Consider the following 19,119-nt stretch of genomic DNA (forward strand, 5'->3'; position numbering starts at 1 on the left):
CATGTTAGGGGCTGGGGAGATGTCTTAGCCATTAAGGCACTTGCCTGAAAAGCCAAAGAACCCTAAGTTCAATTCCCCAGGACCCATGTAAGCCAGATGCACAAGGTGGCACATGTGTCTGGAGTTCATTTGCAGCAGCTGGAGGCCCTAACATACTCATTTTCTCTCTACTTATCTCTTTCTCTCTCAAATAAATAAATAATAGAAATATTTTAAAAAGAAATATATATATATATATATATATATTAAAATATATAGAAGGAGAATTTCACTTCAGAAGTATAGTAGGTGTTTTCAACAAAATTGTAGAAGAAAATTACCCCCAAGTTGGGAAAGAGATACCAATGCAAATACAGGAAGACTTTAGAACACCAAACAGAAAACACCTGGAAAGAACTTCTCCTCACCATATTATAATTAAACTACCAAACATACAAACAAACCAAAGAAAATATATTGAAAGCAGTTAGAGAGAAAAATCAAGTCATGTACAAAGGCAACCTAATCAGTATCACAGCAAATAATTCAACACAAACTTTATAAGCCAGAAGAGCTTGGAATGATGTATTGTTCTGAAAGAGAACAACTGTCAACCAAGGTTACTTTATCCTGCCAAGTTATCCATTCAAAAAGACAGAGATATAAGGACGTTCTACAACAAAAGCAGGCAAAAGCAATATTTGAAGACAAAACCATCTTTACAGAAAATATTTCAAAGGATTCTCCATGCTGAAGAAATAGACAAGCACACATATAAGGAACCTAGAAAAAACAAGCCATACTCAAATACTAGCTAAATCAAGATAGCAAAAGTGAAACTGCAAGAACTATAAAACAAGAAAGATGAAAAAAGTAAATATATACCTAAACCAGACATGGTGGGGCACGCCTTTAATCCCAGCACATGGGAGGGATGGGTAGGAGGATCGCCATGAGTTTGAGACCATCCTGAGACTACATAGTGAATTCCAGGTCAGCCTGGGCTAGAGTGAAACCCTATCTCAACAAACCAAAAATCAAACAAACAAACAAAACACCACCAACAAAAAACCATTCAATAATAACTCTTAAGATCAATAGTCTCAATGCCCCAGTCAAGACATAGGCTTGCATACTGGGTTAAAAAGCAGGTTCCTTCAATTTGTTGCCTCTAAGAAACTCACCTTTCTACAAAGTATGGACACTATCTTAGGATGAAAGGTTGGAAAATGGTGTTTTAAGCAAATGGGCCTAGAAAACATGCAGGGGTCGCTATCCTAATTTTGGACATGGAAGACTTCAGACCAATATTAGTTAGGAAAGATAAGACAGGGCACATTATATTGACTAAAGGAACACTCCAACAGGAGGATATTACAATCCTAAACATATATATACACCTAATATAGGGGCTCCCAACTTCATCAAACAAACACTATTAGAACTAAGATCACAGATAACACCAAACACAGTTGTAGTGGGAGACTTCAACACCCCACTCTCATCAATTACAGGTCATCCTGGCAAAAAATAAACAGAGATGCATCTGGATTAAATGATGTCATGGAACAAATGGACCTAACAGATATCTATAGAACATTCCATCCAAATACTGCAGAATATACATTTTTCTCAGCAGCACATGGAACATTCTCTAAAATAGACCATATATTACAACACAAAGCAAATCTTAACAAATACAGGAAAACTGAAATATTTCCTTGCACTCTATCTGATCACAATGGGATCAAACTACAAATCAAAAGCAAGAAAAGCTATAGAACATACATAAAATCATGGAAACTAAACAATATACTACTAAATGATGAATGGGTCAATGTTTATTCTGTGTTATTATGGGTTTTTGAGGGTATTTTTTTGCTATTATGGCTCAGTTAAAAGATCTTGGACTGGGCTGGAGAGATGGCTTAGTGGTTAAGCGCTTGCCTGTGAAGCCTAAGGACCCCGGTTCAAGGCTCGGTTCCCCAGGTCCCACATTAGCCAGATGCACAAGGGGGCGCATGCGTCTGGAGTTCGTTTGCAGAGGCTGGAAGCCCTGGTGCGCCCATTCTCTCTCTCCCTCTATCTGTCTTTCTCTCTGTGTATGTCGCTCTCAAAAAAAAAAAAAAAAAAAAAAAGATCTTGGACTATGGGGATGTATGAACATCATTGGAATTGATAAAAAGAAAAACTATGGGGAATTTTAAAGTTGGATGAATGCATTGCATTTTATATCATGTATGGTTCAGATTAGGGGGACCAGGGGCAGAATGTGGTGGTTTGATTCAGGTGTCCCCCATAAACTTAGATGTTCTGAATGCTGGTCTCCCCAACTAATGGCAATTGGGAATGAACATCTGGAGGTGGTATTTTTGGGGTCAGGCTTATGGGTGTTATAGCTAATTTCCCCATGCCAGTGTTTGGCACACTCCCCTTTTGCTGTTGTCCACCTTATGTTGGCCAGGGGGTGATGTCCACCCTCTGCTCATGCCATTGTTTCCCCCTGCCATCGTGGAGGTTCCCCTGGAGCCTGTAAGCCAAAATAAACTTCTTTGTCTCACAAGTTGCTCTTAGTTGGGTGATTTCTACCAGCAATGAGAACCTGACTGCAATAATCACCATGAGTTTAAGGCCACCTTAAATTCCTGGTCAGCTTAGGTTAAAACAAGACCTTACCTCAAAAAAATTTTGTTTCTTCTCCCTAATCCAGCTGGAGGGATACCCCCCCTCCAACAAAAAAATTCAAGTCAAGATGGTATATAACCTGACTATAGATTCTTCTCATTTTCCTCCATTTCATTTCAGATGGAACAGTTGACTTCCACAATCCCAAAAGTCATTACTAGCCTGTCTCTTTAAAAAACTGGACTTGGAACCCGGGTATGGTGGCGAACTCCTTCAATTCCAACACTCAAGAGGCACGGGTAGGAGGATTGCCATGAGTTCAATGCCACCCTGAGACTACATAGTGAATTCCAGGTCAGCCTGGGCTAGAGTGAGACCCTACCTCGAAAATACCAAAAGAAATTAAAAAAAAAAAAAATCTTGTGCTGGACGGATGGTTTAGCAGTTAAGGCTTTTGCCTCCAAGTTCAACTGAACGTTTGACCCACATTCAATTCCCTAGGACCCATATTAGCCAGATGCACAAGGGGGCACATGTGTCTGGAGTTGGTGTGCAGTGGCTGGAGGCCCTGGTGCACCCATTCTCTCTCTTACTCTCTCTTTCTCTGTCAAATAAATAAATAAAATTAAAGTATAAAAAATTTTTAAAAAAAATTTTAAAACTGGACTCATTTAGATAATACAAAAAGAATTGTCCATTACTTCTCTCTAGAAACTTAAAAAAAATTAAAAACATACTAATATAACTCCAGACACCATAAAAAAAAAAAATTCTTAAGCTAGGCATGGTGGCACACGCCTTTAATTCTAGCACTTGGGAGGCAGAGATAGGAGGAACACCATGAGGTCAAGGCCACCCTGAGACTCCATAGTGATTTCCTGGTCAGCCTGGACTACAGTGAAACCCTACCTTGAAAAAAACAAACCAAAAAAAAATTCTTATAAATTCTTAACTCAGTCAACATCTAATATTTGTAAAAGTTAGGAAAATTGGACTGGAGAGATGTCTTAGAAGTTAAGGTGCTTGTCTGTGAAGCCAAAGCACCCAGGTTAGATTCCCCAGTATCCACATAAGCCAGATGCACAAGGGGCACATGTCTAGAATTTGTTTGCAGTGGACAGAAGCCCTGGTGTGCCCATTCTCTCTCTGTCTCCCTTCTTTCTCTCCCTCTTTCTCTTTCTCTCTCTCTCCTTGCAAATAAATAAAGAAAATGAAATAAAACTTTAAGGTAACAACTTCTGGGTTTTGTTTGTTTGCTTGTTTTGTTTCCTGGGTTTTTTTTGTTGTTTTGTTTTTTGTTTTTGTTTTTTTCGAGATAGGGTCTCTCTCTAGATCCAGCTGACCTGGAATTCACTATGTAGTGAACCATGCCCTGCTAAAACTTCTGCTTTATTATAATCAAAAAGCCAAAAAAAAAAAAAAGTCTAAAGTAAGTGCTGGAAAGGCCAGGCATGGTGGCATACACCTTTAATCCCAGCATTTGGAAGGCAGAGGTAGGAGGTTTGCCGTGAGTTCAAGGCCACCCTGAGACTACATAGTGAATTCCAGGTCAGCTGGATCTAGAGAGATCCTACCATGAAAAAACAACAAACAAAAATAAACATTCTACTTAAAATAAGTGCTGGAGAGATGGTTTATCAGTTAAGGCGCATGCCTACAAAGCCAAAGGATCAAGGTTCGATTTCCCAGGACTCACATAAGCACAAGGTGGGGGGCAAGTATATAAAGTTCATTTGCAGTGGCTGGAGGCCCTGGTGTGCCCTCTCTCTCTCTCTCAAATAAATAAATATAATAAACTTACCAAAAATACTTTGAGGGGCTGAAGAGATGGCCTAGTGGTTAAGGCATTTGCTGCCTGCAAAGCCAAAGAACCTCAGTTTGATTTCCCAGGAACCACGTAAGCCACATGCACAAGGTGGCGTATATGTCAGGAGTTCATTTGCAGTGGCTAGAGGCCCTGGCACAATCATTCATATTCTTTCTGCCTCTCTCTCTCTCTGTCTGCCTCTTTCTGTCACTCACTCTCTCAAACAAATAAAAAATAAATAAAACTTAAAAAAATACTTTGGAAAAAGTATAAAATAAAAAAAGATAATTGTCAGGAAAAACATCAGGATAATAATAAAAGTTACTAAAAAAAAATTAAATTATCAGAAATCAGTATGGCTTATATCAGTTTATAGTGATGATGAAATAAAATTAGAACCAAGTCCCTTTATGGATAACTTTGAAGCAAGGCCATAAAAGTTAGGATTACTAAATTTTCCTCAAGATGTTTCCCATTAAAGAAGTGGTAACCATGAACTTTAGTATCATAACTTCTGTCATAACAGTATTATTTTTTTAATTTTTTGTTTATTTATTTATTTATATGAGAGAGATCGAGAGTGAAAGAGGCAGAGAGAGAGAGTGAGAGAAAGAGAGAGAGAGAAAGAGAATGGGCACGCCAGGGCTTCCAGGCATTGCAAACAAACTCCAGATGCATGCGCCCCCTTGTGCATCTGGCTAATGTGGGTCCTGGGGAATTGAGCCTCGAACTGAGGTCCTTAGGCTTCACAGGCAAGCGCTTAACTGCTAAGCCATCTCTCCAGCCCCATAACAGTATTTTTATTAAAGTCTATGAGCATATAAAAACGTTTAATTAACTAAAATGTAAGATATGTTTATCTAATGCCAAAGTTTTAATTAAAAAAAAAAAAACTAAATTGTAGCTGGTGTGGTGGCGCATAACTTTAATCCCAGATCTCTGGAGGCAGAGGTAGGAGGATTGCCATAAATTTGAGGTCACCCTGAGACTACTTAGTAAATTCCAGGTCAGCCTGGGCCAGAGTGAGACCCTACCTCGGGAAAACAAAACAAAACAAAACAAAAACCACTAAATCTTGGGCTGGAGGAATGGCTTAGTGGTTAAGGCGTTTGCCTGCAAAGCCAAAGGACCCAGGTTTGATTCCCCAAGACTCACGTTAGCCAGATGCACAAGGGGGCGCATGTGTGTGGAGTTTGTTTGCAGTGGCTGGAGGCCTAGAGCACTCATTTGCTCTTTCTCTGTCTATCTCTTTCTTTGTCAAATAAATAAAAGAAAAATACTGAAAAGAAAAATTAAATAAAAACCTGAATCTTATGGTTAAGGAAGGCCTCACTCATTAATAGCTCACTGACACTAATTTGTTGTGGCTTTAGCCAGGCGTGGTGGTGTACGCCTTTAATCTCAGCAACTGGGAGGCGGAGGTAGATGGATTGCAGTGAGTTCAAGGCCACCCTGAGACCACATAGTAAATTCCAGGTCAGCCTGAGCTAGAGTGAGATCCTACCTCAAAAAACAAAAACAAAAACAAAAACCCTGGCTTTAAGGCTCTCAGTAAAATAGGTCCCTCTGTTCATCAAAGTTTTAACTATTAAGCAAACTAAATCTAGAGCTGGAGAGATGGCTTAGCGACTAAGCGCTTACCTGTGAAACCTAAGGACCTCAGTTCAAGGCTCTATTCCCCAGGACCCACATTAGCCAGATACACAAGGGGGCACACGCATTTGGAGTTCGTTTGCAGCAGCTGGAGGCCTTGGCGCGCCCATTCTCTCTATCTACCTTTCTCTCTGTGTCTGTTGCTCTCAAATAAATAAATAAAAATAAACAAATAAAATAAAATAACTAAATCTTAGGGCTGGAGAAATGGCTTAGTGGTTAAGCACTTGCTTATGAAGCCTAAGGACCCTGGATCGAGGCTTGATTCCCCAGGACGCACATTAGCCAGATGCACAAGGGGCGCCTGCATCTGGAGTTTGTTTGCAGCAGCTGGAGGCCCTGGTGCGCACATTCTCTATCTGCCTTTCTCTCTCTGTCTGTCACTCTCAAATAAATGAATAAAAATAAACAAATAAAATAAAATAAAAACTAAATCTTAGAGCTGGAGAGATGGCTTAGCGGTTAAGCACTTGCTTGTGAAGCCTAAGGACTCTGGTTTGATGCTCATGTTTTCCAGGACCCACATAAGCCAGATGCACAAGGTGGCACATGCATCTGGAGTTTCATTTGCAGTGGCTGGAAGTCCTGGCATGCCCATTTTCTGTCTATCTTCCTCTTTCTCTGCCGTTCTCAAATAAATAAATAATCAAAATACTAAATCTTAAGATAAAGGTTCACATGTAAACATTTAATTTCCAAAAATAATATGCTTATATCTAGAAACATTGTAATTTTAAAGATTGCTTCTGTTTTATTTATACTAATTATATTAAATGGTCATCATTAGGTTTAATCACTTAGGTTTAAGTGATTTAATTACAGTATTGATAACTTTCATCTCCCTGTTAAGGTAAAATATGTTGAAATAACTTGCCTAAGGTTTATCAATTTTAAGTCCTGGGTAAAATATAAAATTGTTTTATGTTAATAAAAATTTTTGTAACACCTAAAATCAATTACTATCAAACTTAAACTAAACATATTGCTTATCAAATGGTGTTTTCTCTTTCAAAACAAATTTGTCAAGGGTTGTATTAGAGCTTAGCTGTTTTGGCTCAACAATGACCAGATTCTGCTGTATTACATATAAACTAACTCTCTCATTTCTGGCATCTCAAGCCCAGTGCTTATAACAAAATTAATTCTTAAGACATATTCCCTACTTTAGGGTACAGCCTCATGCTCAAACAATGGTCCTCAACTGAGAGAAATAATTTTAGGCTCTGTGGTTCTGTTTCCAATGTTCCTTGGGTAAATGGTACCCACACAGGTATCTGGATTAAGCAAAGATGTTTTCAAAACATGTGCTAAGACTTTATACTGTCTTACTCATCTTTTTCTAACAATTTCTAGGTTAAATTAATTGGTTAAATTTGTATTGTTTTCAAGACTGATAACAAGTTCTGCCTGTATTTATAACTATTAGATATTGAAAGGCTATTTTCCTACTTTCTATGCCTCGGATATGGCTTACACTGCCACAAGACAACCAAATTTTAAAAGGTTGGACAAAATAACTTTAAATTCTTTAACTAAATCTATTTCAGTAATCAAATGTACTCTATATATGTAGATACATCCAGGTTGGTATAACTTCCTTTCTAAGCATATTAATAACCTAAGTAGGAGCCAAAGCCAATTGGAATCATTGAAGCTAAAAAAATGTTTTTAAAAGGCCAATATTTTGGCCTGTGCTCCCAGGTCAAGAGGCCACTGGAGATAATAGGACACTTCTACACTGCATCCCCCTTCCCCTGTAAGTCACCTGTCTTCCTGATCAGGGAGGATATGGAGACCCAAACAAAAAATCGGTGTACAGGGCTGGAGAGTTTGCTTAGCAGTTAAGGCACATGGCCATGAAGCCTCAGGACGCAGGTTCAATTCTCCAGGCCCCATGTAAGCCAGATGCACATGGTGGCACATGTGTCTGGAGTTCATTTGCAGTGCCTAGAGGCCCTGGCACACCCATTCTCACTCATTCTCTACCTCTCTCTGCCTTTTTCTGTCTCTAATAAATAAATAAAAATAAAATATTTTTTAAAATTTGTGTACAATCTGAAACAGGAGAGTCACAACTGAGGAAAAATCAGTCCTCCCAGGCTGGAGAAATGGCTTAGTGGTTAAGTGCTTGCCTAAGGAAGCCTAAGGACGCTGGTTCAAGGCTCGATTCCCCAGTACCCACGTAAGCCAGATGCACAAGGTGGCACATTCATCTGGAGTTCGTTTGCAGTGGCTGGAGGGCCTGATATGTCCATTCTCTCCCTCCCTCCCTCCCTCCCTCCCTCCCTCCCTCCCTCCCTCCCTCTCCCCCTCTCTCTAACTCTCAAATAAATAAATAAATAAATAAATAAAAAATCAGTCCTCCTGGCTTCCCAAAGAAGGGAAAACTAACTACTTGGCCAGCACAGCCCTGACTCATCCTAACAAACAAAAAAACACCAGTAAGCTATAGGGCTATTCTTGGGTCCCTAAAGTCTTCTTTAGAAAGCCATTAGTAACCTCCAAACTTAATCCTTGATTAAATTTTGGCTATCTGCTTGGTCTTAAACACTCAGAAAAATTGTATAATCAAAGATAAAAAAAAAAAACCCTAGCCAGGCGTGGTGGCGCACGCCTTTAATCCCAGCACTCGGGAGGCAGAGGTAGGAGGATTGCCGTGAGTTCAAGGCCACCCTGAGACTACATAGGGAATTCCAGATCAGCCTGGGCCAGAGTGAGACCCTACCTCGAAAAACCAAAAAATAAAAATAAAAAAATAAAAAACCTCTAATATATGAAGAGCTTTCCAAGAGGGGAAACAAACAAAGCCTTAAGACATATTGTCCCCAACTCTAATAGTTCTAATTCTATAATTTAAAAAAAAAACCAACTATAGATGTCAGAAAGGTTATTTTCAAATCTAAAATATATATATAGACAGATAACCCTGACCAAAGGTCACTTAATTCAAAAGATTTGCTTATACTTGAAACAATGGTAAATCTCTTCTAACTTGTGCCAAGACATCCTGAGACCAAAAATACATTTGTACAATCTTCAATGACACCCAATGGCTCTCTGATACCAACCCTTGGCCCCTGGCTATCCCTGGACAAATTTTAAAAGGAACACTCTAAGCTAGGCATGGTGGCACACGCCTTTAATCCCAGCACTCGGGAGGCAGAGGTAGGAGGATTGTCATGAGTTTGAGGCCACCCTAAGACTACATAGTGAATTCCAGATTAGCCTGGACTAGAGTGAGTCCCTACCTCGGAAAAAAAAAAAAAAAAATACACTCTAAAAGACTATTATAAAAAATATGGTCTCAAAGTTAAATATTGCTTATACATTTCTGGTAACTCTGCTAATACCTGGACTGTTTTACAAACCATATGAAAACAGGTTCAGACTATGTCAGACACTACTGTGCCATTCGATAAACAGTTCTAAAAAAATCTCTGCCAGCTCATGCTCACATGGTCCTGAGACAATCCAACTCCATCTACCTGCATACCCTCAAATGCTCCCCAAAGACTAAAAGTCCACAAGAAGGATAATCCTAAAGGCGACCAGATTGTTGTGTGCTCCTTACTTTTATTCTTTCTCCCCAACATTCTCTTCCAAGACTATCTTCCTGCACTCCATCAATACACTTCCGGGATCCTCTAAAATAGTTCCCCTCTCTGGGAGAGACTCTAACTGCCACAACTTCGTGCCCCATTCAGCAGGTAATAGTTCACGATCTGACATCATCACCCCTTGTCCTCTGACGGCAGCCAGTCTTCTCATGAGAGAGGGAAATGAGGGCGGGTAGAGTTAGGGTGACTGGACACCTGAAGATAAAAGAACAGGGAAGTTTTTCTTATCTCTTGCCTAGTTTCAAAGAACTATTTTTTCCATAAACAGGCAGGACCCCTCCTGGGAGGAAGGTTTTTCATAGGATGTAAACATTGTGGTTGGTCAAGTAAAGCTAATCTCTTCCTGAGATAGCCCCTAGTCCTAAGCAACCAGCTGGCTCTCTGGTTCACCTGGGCCAAAAGACACCACCCTAAAGACAGGCTCTCGCTCTCTGATCACTTGGGAACTTCCAGCTGTGGGTGAGTTCTTCTCTTGGCTGAGCCTGGGCTGGCTCAGCTCAGGCCCAGGCCCAGGCCCAGCCAGGAGGGGCTCAGCCTAAGTCCTAGCCCAGGATCAGCTGGAAGGGACCCCTAGCCCTTACTCTCCACATGGGTTCTTTATCCTCTCCAGCTCCCCACATGGCAGGAGCTCCTTGAACTTTCTTTTCTCTTTTACACATTTTTTCCCCCAGATTTGTATCTGGTCACATGGACTCCTGAGCTACACATGGCCCACATGGGCTTTTGGTCTCCACGTGGTATACTTCTCTTCTCCCCACTTTATCTCTCCTTACCTCTCAGCCTTCCTCCTTCCATACTCCTTTGCAAAATCTCAATTAAAATGTGGCATTTTAAAAATCATCCTCTTGGGCTGGAGAGATGGATTAGTGGTTAAGCGCTTGCCTGTGAAGCCCAAGGACCCTGGTTCAAGGCTCGATTCCCTAGGACCCACATTAGCCAGATGCACAAGGGGGCACACACGTCTGGAGTTCATTTGCAATGGCTGGAGGCCCTGGAGCGCCCATTCTCTCCCTCTCTCTCTCTATCTATCTGCCTCTTTCTCTGTTGCTCTCAAATAAATAAATAAAAACAAAAACAAAAATTAAAAATCATCCTCTTAAATCTAGAATTACCAATTCTTTGGTTAGTTTACAGATATAAACTCAGGGCTTGGGATTCCAGAAAACACTCCAGAACCCCAATTTTCCTGTTACATGGCTTGATATGGGTACTGGGGAATCGAACCTGGGATATCAGGTTTTGTAAGTAACTACTTACTGTAAGTAAGTAACTACTGAACCATCTCTCCAGCCCTACTCCATCAATGAACTTTTGTTTTGTTTTGTTAACTTTTTGGTTTTTCAAGGCAGGGTTTCACTCTAGCTGAGTCTGACCGGGAATTCACTCTGTAGTTCCAGGCTGGCCTTGAACTCATGGCAATCCTCCTACCTCTGCTTCCCAAGTATTGATATTAAAGGCCTGCACTACCATGGCCCGCCCACTGATTTTTAATAATATTGCATTTATTTGAGTGAGAAAAAGGGAGAGTGAGAAAGGCAGACAGAAAAAGAATGGGCATACCAGGGCTCCTAGCAACTGCATATGTACTCCAGATGCATTGTGCATCTAGCTTACATGGGTACTGAATAACTGAACCTGGATCCTTAGGCTTTGCAAGCAAGTACCTTAACCCAAATAAAACAACAACAACTGAAGCACAAAGGTGTAGAACAGCCTGGATCATATTTATGAGGTGGCTGGAGGGAGATGCTGGTGTGTAAACACTCATGTTGAATACCTACTCAGAGACTCTGGTTCAAAAAGATCCAGGGTACAAATGTGGCACAGTGGCTTGTGCCTGTAATCTTAGCACTCAGGAGACTGAGGTAGGAGTATTGTGTGAAGCAAGCCCGAGCTACAGACTAAGCTCCAAGTCAGCCCAGGCTAAAGGGACAAAACAAAAAAAGCTACAAAAGTTTCTAGAGAGGCATGGTTGTGCATGCCTGTATTTCCAGTGCTCGGGAGGAAGGAGGATTGCTTCAAGTTCATGGCCTTCCTAGGCTAAATGGTGTCTTCTAGACCAGAAAACAAACAAAAAAAGTTTCCAATGCTCAACGAATTTTCCGAGGTCACTCATCTCTACACCCACAGGCTGTGGCTGGTTCCTAAACCTCCCCAAGAGGAATATGCCTGTTCCCACATGCAAACCCAGTGCTCAGGGCTGGTGTGGTGTTCATGTGCACACACTGTCTTCTGCAGCTCACGGGGCCACAAGCTCTGGGGGCCAAGACTGGCCCTTCCTTGGCATATGTGGACACAAGAGGCAGGCACAGCAGAAGCCTTAAGAGAGCATGACTCTGCATGTGCTAGACCCTTATTCTTGTAAAGTATTTTTATTTATTTATTTGCAAAGGGAGAGAAAGAGAAGCTAGAAAGGGTGTGACAGGGCCTCTAGCCATTGCAAATGAACTCCAGATGCATGGGCCACTTTGTACATATGGCTTTATGTGGGTACTGGGGAACTGAACCCAGGTGATTAGGCTCTACTGGCAAATGCCTTAACTGCTGAGCCTTAACCCTACTCTTTTTTGTTGTTGTTTTTGCTGCTGCTTTTATATATATATATATATATATATATATATATATATATATATATATATACACATACACACACATATATGTATATTTATTTATTTTATTTATTTATTTTTTTTTTGGTTTTTCGAGGTAGGGTCTCACTCTGGCTCAGGCTGACCTGGAATTCACTATGTAGTCTCAGGGTGGCCTTGAACTCACGGCAATCCTCCTACCTCTGCCTCCCTAGTGCTGGGATTAAAGGCGTGCGCCACCACGCCCAGCTATATTTATTTATTGCCGGGAGTGGTGGTGCATGCCTTTAATCCTAGCACTCAAGAGGCAGAGGTAGGAGAATCACTGTGAGTTCGAGGCCACCTTGAGACTACATAGTGAATTTCAGGTTAGCCTGGACTAGAGTGAGACTGTATCTTAAAATGCCAAAAAAAAAAAAAAAAAAAAAAGCACCTACCACGAGAGAAATGTTAAAATCTCCCACTATGTCAGACATGGTTGTCATCTCAGCAATTGCCGGGGGGGGGGGGGGGGGGGGGGGGGGGCTGGAGCAGGAGTATTGGGAGCAGAAGACCAGACTAAAAAGAATAGGGCTGGGGACATAGAGGGCTCAGCAGATAAAGTGCTTGTCACTCGAGTATACTTGAGTTCAAATCCCCAGAAGCTGGATGATGTAACATGAGCATCTTAAGCCCAGCATGCTGGGAAGAAGGAGGCAGAGGCAGGAGTCTCCTTGCAGCTCATAGCAAGCTAGCCTCAAGAATGCAGCCGAAGCCGGGTGTGGTGGCGCACGCCTTTAATCCCAGCACTCGGGAGGCAGAGGTAGGAGGATCGCCGTGAGTTCGAGGCCACCCTGAGACTACATAGTGAATTCCAGGTCAGCCTGAGCCAGAGTGAGACCCTACCTCGAAAAACCAAAAAAAAAAAAAGAATGCAGCGCCGAAGGTGACAAGTGACACCAGACGTTGTCCTCTGAGGAGCAATCACATATTCACACACATGATCACACACACAACCATACACACACCAAAAGCAAAGGAAAAAAAACCCACTATGATTAAATTCTTATGTTTATTTCTATTTTTTAAATTATCGTTTTCTATTTATTTAGTGTGTGATCATGAAAGGGTCTCTTGCCAATGCAAACTTACTAGACACTTGTGCCACTTTCTGTATCTAGCTTTATATGGGTGGCTGAGTAACTGAACATGAGCTGCCAGGCTCTGCAAATAAATACCATCTCTAAATTATCATTTATCCATCCCTAAATTATCATTTAAAAAACTATTTACAAGCAGAGAGAGAAAGAGAGAGAGAGAGAGAGAGAGAGAGAGTGTGTGTGTGCGTGTGCGTGTGTGTGTGTTTGTGCATGAGAGAGAGAGAATGGGAGAACCAGTGCCTCCTCCCAGTGCAAACACACTCCAGATGCAAACTCCACTTTGTGCATCCAGCATTAGGTGTGCAGGGGAAAATCAAACCCAGGCTATCAGACTTTGTAAGCAAGTGCCTTTAACCACTGAGTCATCTCTCCAGCTCCCAGCTCCTAAATTATCTTTTTATGTTTTTTTCCATTTTTCATTTTGCAAGGTAGGGTGTTACTCTAGTCCAGACTGACCTAGAATTCACTATGTAGTCTCAGGGTTGCCTTGAACTCACACCACCACAACTGGCTTCATTTTCTTTTCTTTTTTATTTTGTTTTCTTTCTTTCTTCTTTTGTTTTTGTTTTTTGACGTAGGGTTTCACTGCAGCCCAGGCTGATCTGGAATTCACTATGTAGTCTCAGGCTGGCCTCAAACTCACAATGATCCTCCTACCTCTACCTCCCAAATGCTGGGATTTCATTTTCTTTTCTTTTTTTTTCTTTCTTTTTTTCCCTGCCTCCAGAGTGCTGGAATTAAGAGCACGCATGACTACGCCCGGCTCTCATTTTCTTTTTTATTTATTTTATTTTATTTTTTCAGGTTTTTAAGGTAGAATCTCACTCTGTCGAGGCTGACCTGGAATTCACTATGTAGTCTCAGGCTGTCCTCAAACTCACGGTGTTCTTCCTACCTCTGCCTCCCAAGTGCTGGGATTAAAGACATGTGCCACCACACCCGGCTCTTTTTTATTTATTTATTTGAGAGAAAGAGGCATTTAGAGAGAGAAAGAATGGTTGCATGAGGGCCTCTAGCCACTGCAAACAAACTGCAGACCCATGTGCTACCTAGTGCATCTGGCTTTACATGGGTACTAGGGAACTGAACCTGGAACCTTTGGCTATGCTGGCAAGCGCCTTAACTACTAAGCCATCTCTCCAGCACTAAATTATCATTTTTTTTAAGAAATATTTCACTTTTCATTTTTTAAATTTTTATTTATTTATTTATTTGGGAACCACAGACAGAGAGAAAGAGGGAGAGAGAGAGAGAATGGGTGCACCAGGGCTTCCAGCCACTGCAAACGCACTCCAGATACATGCACCCCTTGTGCACCTGGCTAATGTGGGTCCTGGGGAATCGAGCCTCAAACCAGGGTCCTTAGGCTCCACAGGCAAGCGCTTAACTGCTAAGCCATTTTCAAAGAGAACAATTCAGTGGCTTTTTAATATTTTATAAACATGGACCCAACTCCAAATCATTTTCATCACCCCTAAAAAAGAGCCTCCCTTCAGCAGTCACTCCCCTGCCCCCCCGGCTACCACTAATCTGCTTGTGTTGTAATCTGCACATGGTCCTGTCCACTTTTTAAAGTCCCAGCATTTAGGAAGCTGAGGCAGGAGGATAGCCATGAGCTTGAGGCCAACCTGAGCCTCACTCTGTGAGACCCTGTTATAGAAAGACAAAACAAGGCTCATGCTTACTTAGCATGTAGGAAGCCCAGGGTTTCATCCCCAGCACTGCATAAACTGGATATAGTGGCACACACAAGTACTCCCAGCAGTCAGGAGGTAACAGCACAAGGAAAAGGAGTTCAAGATCATCTCTTTAGCAACACAGTGAGTTCCAGGCTAGCCTGGGTTACATGAGACAATGTCTCAAAAAAAATCCATAGGAGCCTAGAGTGGTGTCACACACCTTTAGTCCATTTGAAGCCAGCCTGAAGCTATAGAGTTCCAGGTCAGCTTGGACTAGAGTGAAATCCTGGCCCAACTTCTCCCCCCACCTCAAAAAAGACAGAAATATTGGGGCTGGGGAGATGGCTGAGTGTTCAAGGTGTTTGCTTAGATGCAATATTCCATGGCAATATCCCTGTGTCTGCACTCCTAAGCATCTGAGCACTGGAATAGCCCAGTGGCCCAATCTATGGGGCTGGTCATAATTCCCGTGCCCTTGCCAGTCTTAGCCACTGGGTTCCCAGAGATCTAGAAGCCTTTCTGCGGGGGCTGAATCCCAGTAATGACTCCACCATCAACTTGCTATGTGATCTTGGCCAAATCGCTCTTCCTCTCTCAGTTCAAGTTTTTTCTCATTTGTGCAATAAGGAAGCTGGACAACCCCCAGCACTCACAGTAATGACAGCTAGCCCTGCCGAGGGTTTTCTGTGTGCCAGACAAAAAATTCTAAACAATATACATGCATTCATTCATTTAGTCCTCACAGTGAACTTAGGGAAGTACCACTGTTTATTTTTCCCATTCTCACAACAGGACAATTGAGGCACACAAAGGTCAAAGGACTCAATCAAAATTACATAGCAGGTCAGTGCTGGGGTCAAGATTCAAAGCCTGTTCATTTGGCACTGGAGACAAAGCTTCTCATCTTCTCATTTGTATTTATTCATTTTATTTATTTATTTGAGAGAGAGAGATAAGAGAATGGGTGCACCAGGGTCATCATCCACCGCAAATGAACTCCAGACACATGCACCAACTTGTGCATCTGGATTATGTATGCTGGGGAATTGAACCTAGGTCCTTAGGCTTCGCAAGGCAAGTGCCTTAACTGCTTAGCCATCTCTCCAGCCCCGTGAAACTGTTTTGTTTTTTTTTTTTTTTTGTTTACCTTTTTTTAAAAAAAAACTTATTAATTTAGCTATTTGAGAGAGGGAAAGAGGCAGGGTGAGAGAGAGAGAGAGAGAGAGAATGGGTGCACCAGGGTTTCCAGCCACTGCAAACAAACTCCAGATATATACGCCACCTTGTGCATCTGGCTTACATGGGTGCTGGGGAAACGAAGCCAAGGTCCTTTGGCTTTGCAGGCAGGCGTCCTAACTCCTAAACCATCTCTCCAGCCTTTTTTTGTTTTTTTTTCAAGGTAGGGTCTCCCTCTAGCCCAGGTTAACCTGGAATTCACTATGTAATCTCAGGGAGGCCTTGAACTCACATGAATCCTCCCATCTCTGCCTCCCAAATGCTGGGATAAAAGGCGTGCATCACCATGCCCAGCTATCACTGAAGCTTTTACTTCTACTGCACCAATCACAACTCAAGAAAGAAAATCTGCCAGGTGTGGAGGCACACACTTTTAATCCCAGCACTGAGGAGGCTATAGTAGGACAATCACTGTGACTTCCAGGCCAGCCTGGGCTAAAATGACCCCTTCTTTGAGAACAAAGAAAGAAAAGAAAAGAAATCCAAGGAAAAGAGAATTCCAGACCTGGATTATACTGTGCCGTTTTGTTTGTTGTTGTTGCTGCCCTGCAGGCCTTATCAGCACCATACTTTATTTACCCATCTGTAGTTGTAACCACAAGGTTAGTGTTATGAACACCCACCAGAAATCTACCTCTGTGCCATCAGACAAGGAGATATGGACTTGTGTGGGAACCAAGGTCTAGGGCTCCTCAGGGTCATCCGTAGGAGGCAGGATCCAAGTTGGAGGAAGGAGGCTGGCGACTTTCTGCAGATGTAGCTCATGGTGCACAGACCAAACCCTATGACACCCTTGTTTCCCCAGCACCAACACAGGGCCTGGGCACAAGACTTCTAAGTAACTGTTTATGGGATGGAAGAAGTTGAGGAGCTCCAGTGCCAAACACATCTGAGTCACTATCCCTGGATGCCCACTCTCCAACCAATATCTGTGACCACGGCTTCAAGTTTCTTCCAGCACAATTAGAAGAAAAATTCAAACCTGATCCTCTAAGGGACCACATGACCTGCCTCCTGCTGACCCCTCTCACCCCATCTCAACCATCCTCTACCCTCATCATCTTCTGTTACACTGGCCTTCTAGGGTTCCTGCAAATACTCGTGACACTTACCTCCTGCCCAAGGTACCAGCATGGCTGACTGCCACTTCATGAGGGCTCAACTGTGACCTCCTTGACCACTGTACCTAAAACAGACCAGGTGGCCATTCTACATTCTTTCTTATGTTGTTTATCGAGGTAGGGTCTCACTCTCGCCCAGGCTGACCTGGAATTCATTATGTAGTCTCAGAGTGGCCTCAACTCATAGCAATGCTCCTACTTATGCCTCCTGAATACTGGGATTAAAAGCATCAGCCACCATGCCCAGCTCCATTCTTACTTAGCTCTCCTATGGCATTGCTCCTATCTGGAAAAGAAGGCATCCACGTTTGTTCACGTATTTACTGCCTGTCCCCCTCTGCACTATAACTCAAGCTGCAGGAGGCCAGGTCTGCCTTGTCCTGCTGCCCAGAGGACCCTCATATAAGTTCAGGAATCTCCAACAGCATGTTGATGGAACTATGGCATTGTCTATAAACCGGGAGAGGGAAGGTGTAAATCCATGTGACCACAGGCACCAGAGGCTTCTGAAGCAAACACCTGGTGACACACACAAGAGAGGAGAGACAGGATCGATCAGGCCTGCTTTGCCAGTGCCCTTACCTTCCTGCTTCTGGAATTCCTCCTCGGAGAAGCTGACATCCTTGTGGTTGAGGTTGGTCATGAGCTGCTTGTTCTCTTCCTGCAGCTGCGCTATCTGCGACAGGAGGTCCTGTGCCTCCCCGCGCCACACATCCTCCACCAGCTCCAGCTCCTGTTGGGGAGGGGGGACAACGACAGTGAGGGCCACAGCACGGTCCAGGCTTTGCTTCATCCCTCTGCCCCATGAGAACCAAGTCATGGCAGGTGGGTGGACAAGGGACAGGGCCCTGGTGACACCTGCACAGGAAAGATGCCTCCTTCCTCTGCTGACTCTCACAGAGAAGCCTGGAGGGGCCGGGGGGCTCACCTCAGCGGCTGAAGGCGCTTGCTTGGAAAGCCTGCCAGTATGGGTTCACTTACAGTGTGGCAAGAGGCCCTGGTACACCCCTCCCCTCTTTCTCTCTGCTTGCAAATAAACAAAAAAGTTTGTATCTTCATTTATTTATTTGCAAGCAGAAAGAGATAGAGAAAAGAGAGGCAGAGAGAAAGAGAGAGAGGGTGAGGGGGTAAGGGAGAGAATGGGAATGCCAGGGCCTCCAGCGGCTGCAAACAAACTCCAGATGCAGGCGTCAATTTGTGTATCTGCCTTTAGTAGTTACTGAGGAATCGAACTCTGTTCATTAGGCTTTGCAGCCAAGCACCTTAGCTGCTGAACCATATCTCTAGCCCAACAAAAATATTTTTAGGGGGAGGGGATATGATGGAGGATGGGGTTTCAAAGGGGAAAGTGGGGGGGAGGGAGGGCATTACCATGAGATATTATCTACAACCATGGAAGTTGTTAATAAAAAAAAAAAATAAGGGCTGGAGAGATGGTTTAGCGGTTAAGCGCTCGCCTGTGAAACCTATGGACCCTGGATCGAGGCTCGGTTCCCCAGGTCCCACGTTAGCCAGATGCACAAGGGGGCGCACGCGTCTGGAGTTTGTTTGCAGTGGCTGGAAGCCCTGGCGCGCCCATCCTCTCTCTCTCCCTCTATCTGTCTTTCTCTCTGTGTCTGTCGCTCTCAAATAAATAAATAAATAAATAAATAAATAAAAATTTTAAAAAAATTAT

At 42.8% G+C, this 19,119-nt stretch overlaps 1 protein-coding gene across 1 annotated transcript in view; it reads right to left on the reverse strand.

Moving 5' to 3' along the window:
* The window catches only part of Rilpl1 (Rab interacting lysosomal protein like 1), an 85,415-nt gene that overhangs the window by 54,373 nt on the left and 11,923 nt on the right, over positions 1 to 19,119 (reverse strand). The window contains exon 2 of the mRNA XM_004668489.2: positions 18,027 to 18,177. Coding sequence (XP_004668546.1) covers positions 18,027 to 18,177 — 151 coding nt within the window. The remainder of the gene's footprint in view (positions 1 to 18,026; positions 18,178 to 19,119) is intronic.

The sequence above is a fragment of the Jaculus jaculus genome, chromosome 13 (genome assembly GCF_020740685.1).
Source record: "Jaculus jaculus isolate mJacJac1 chromosome 13, mJacJac1.mat.Y.cur, whole genome shotgun sequence".
In the NCBI taxonomy this organism is placed as follows: Eukaryota; Metazoa; Chordata; class Mammalia; order Rodentia; family Dipodidae; genus Jaculus; species Jaculus jaculus.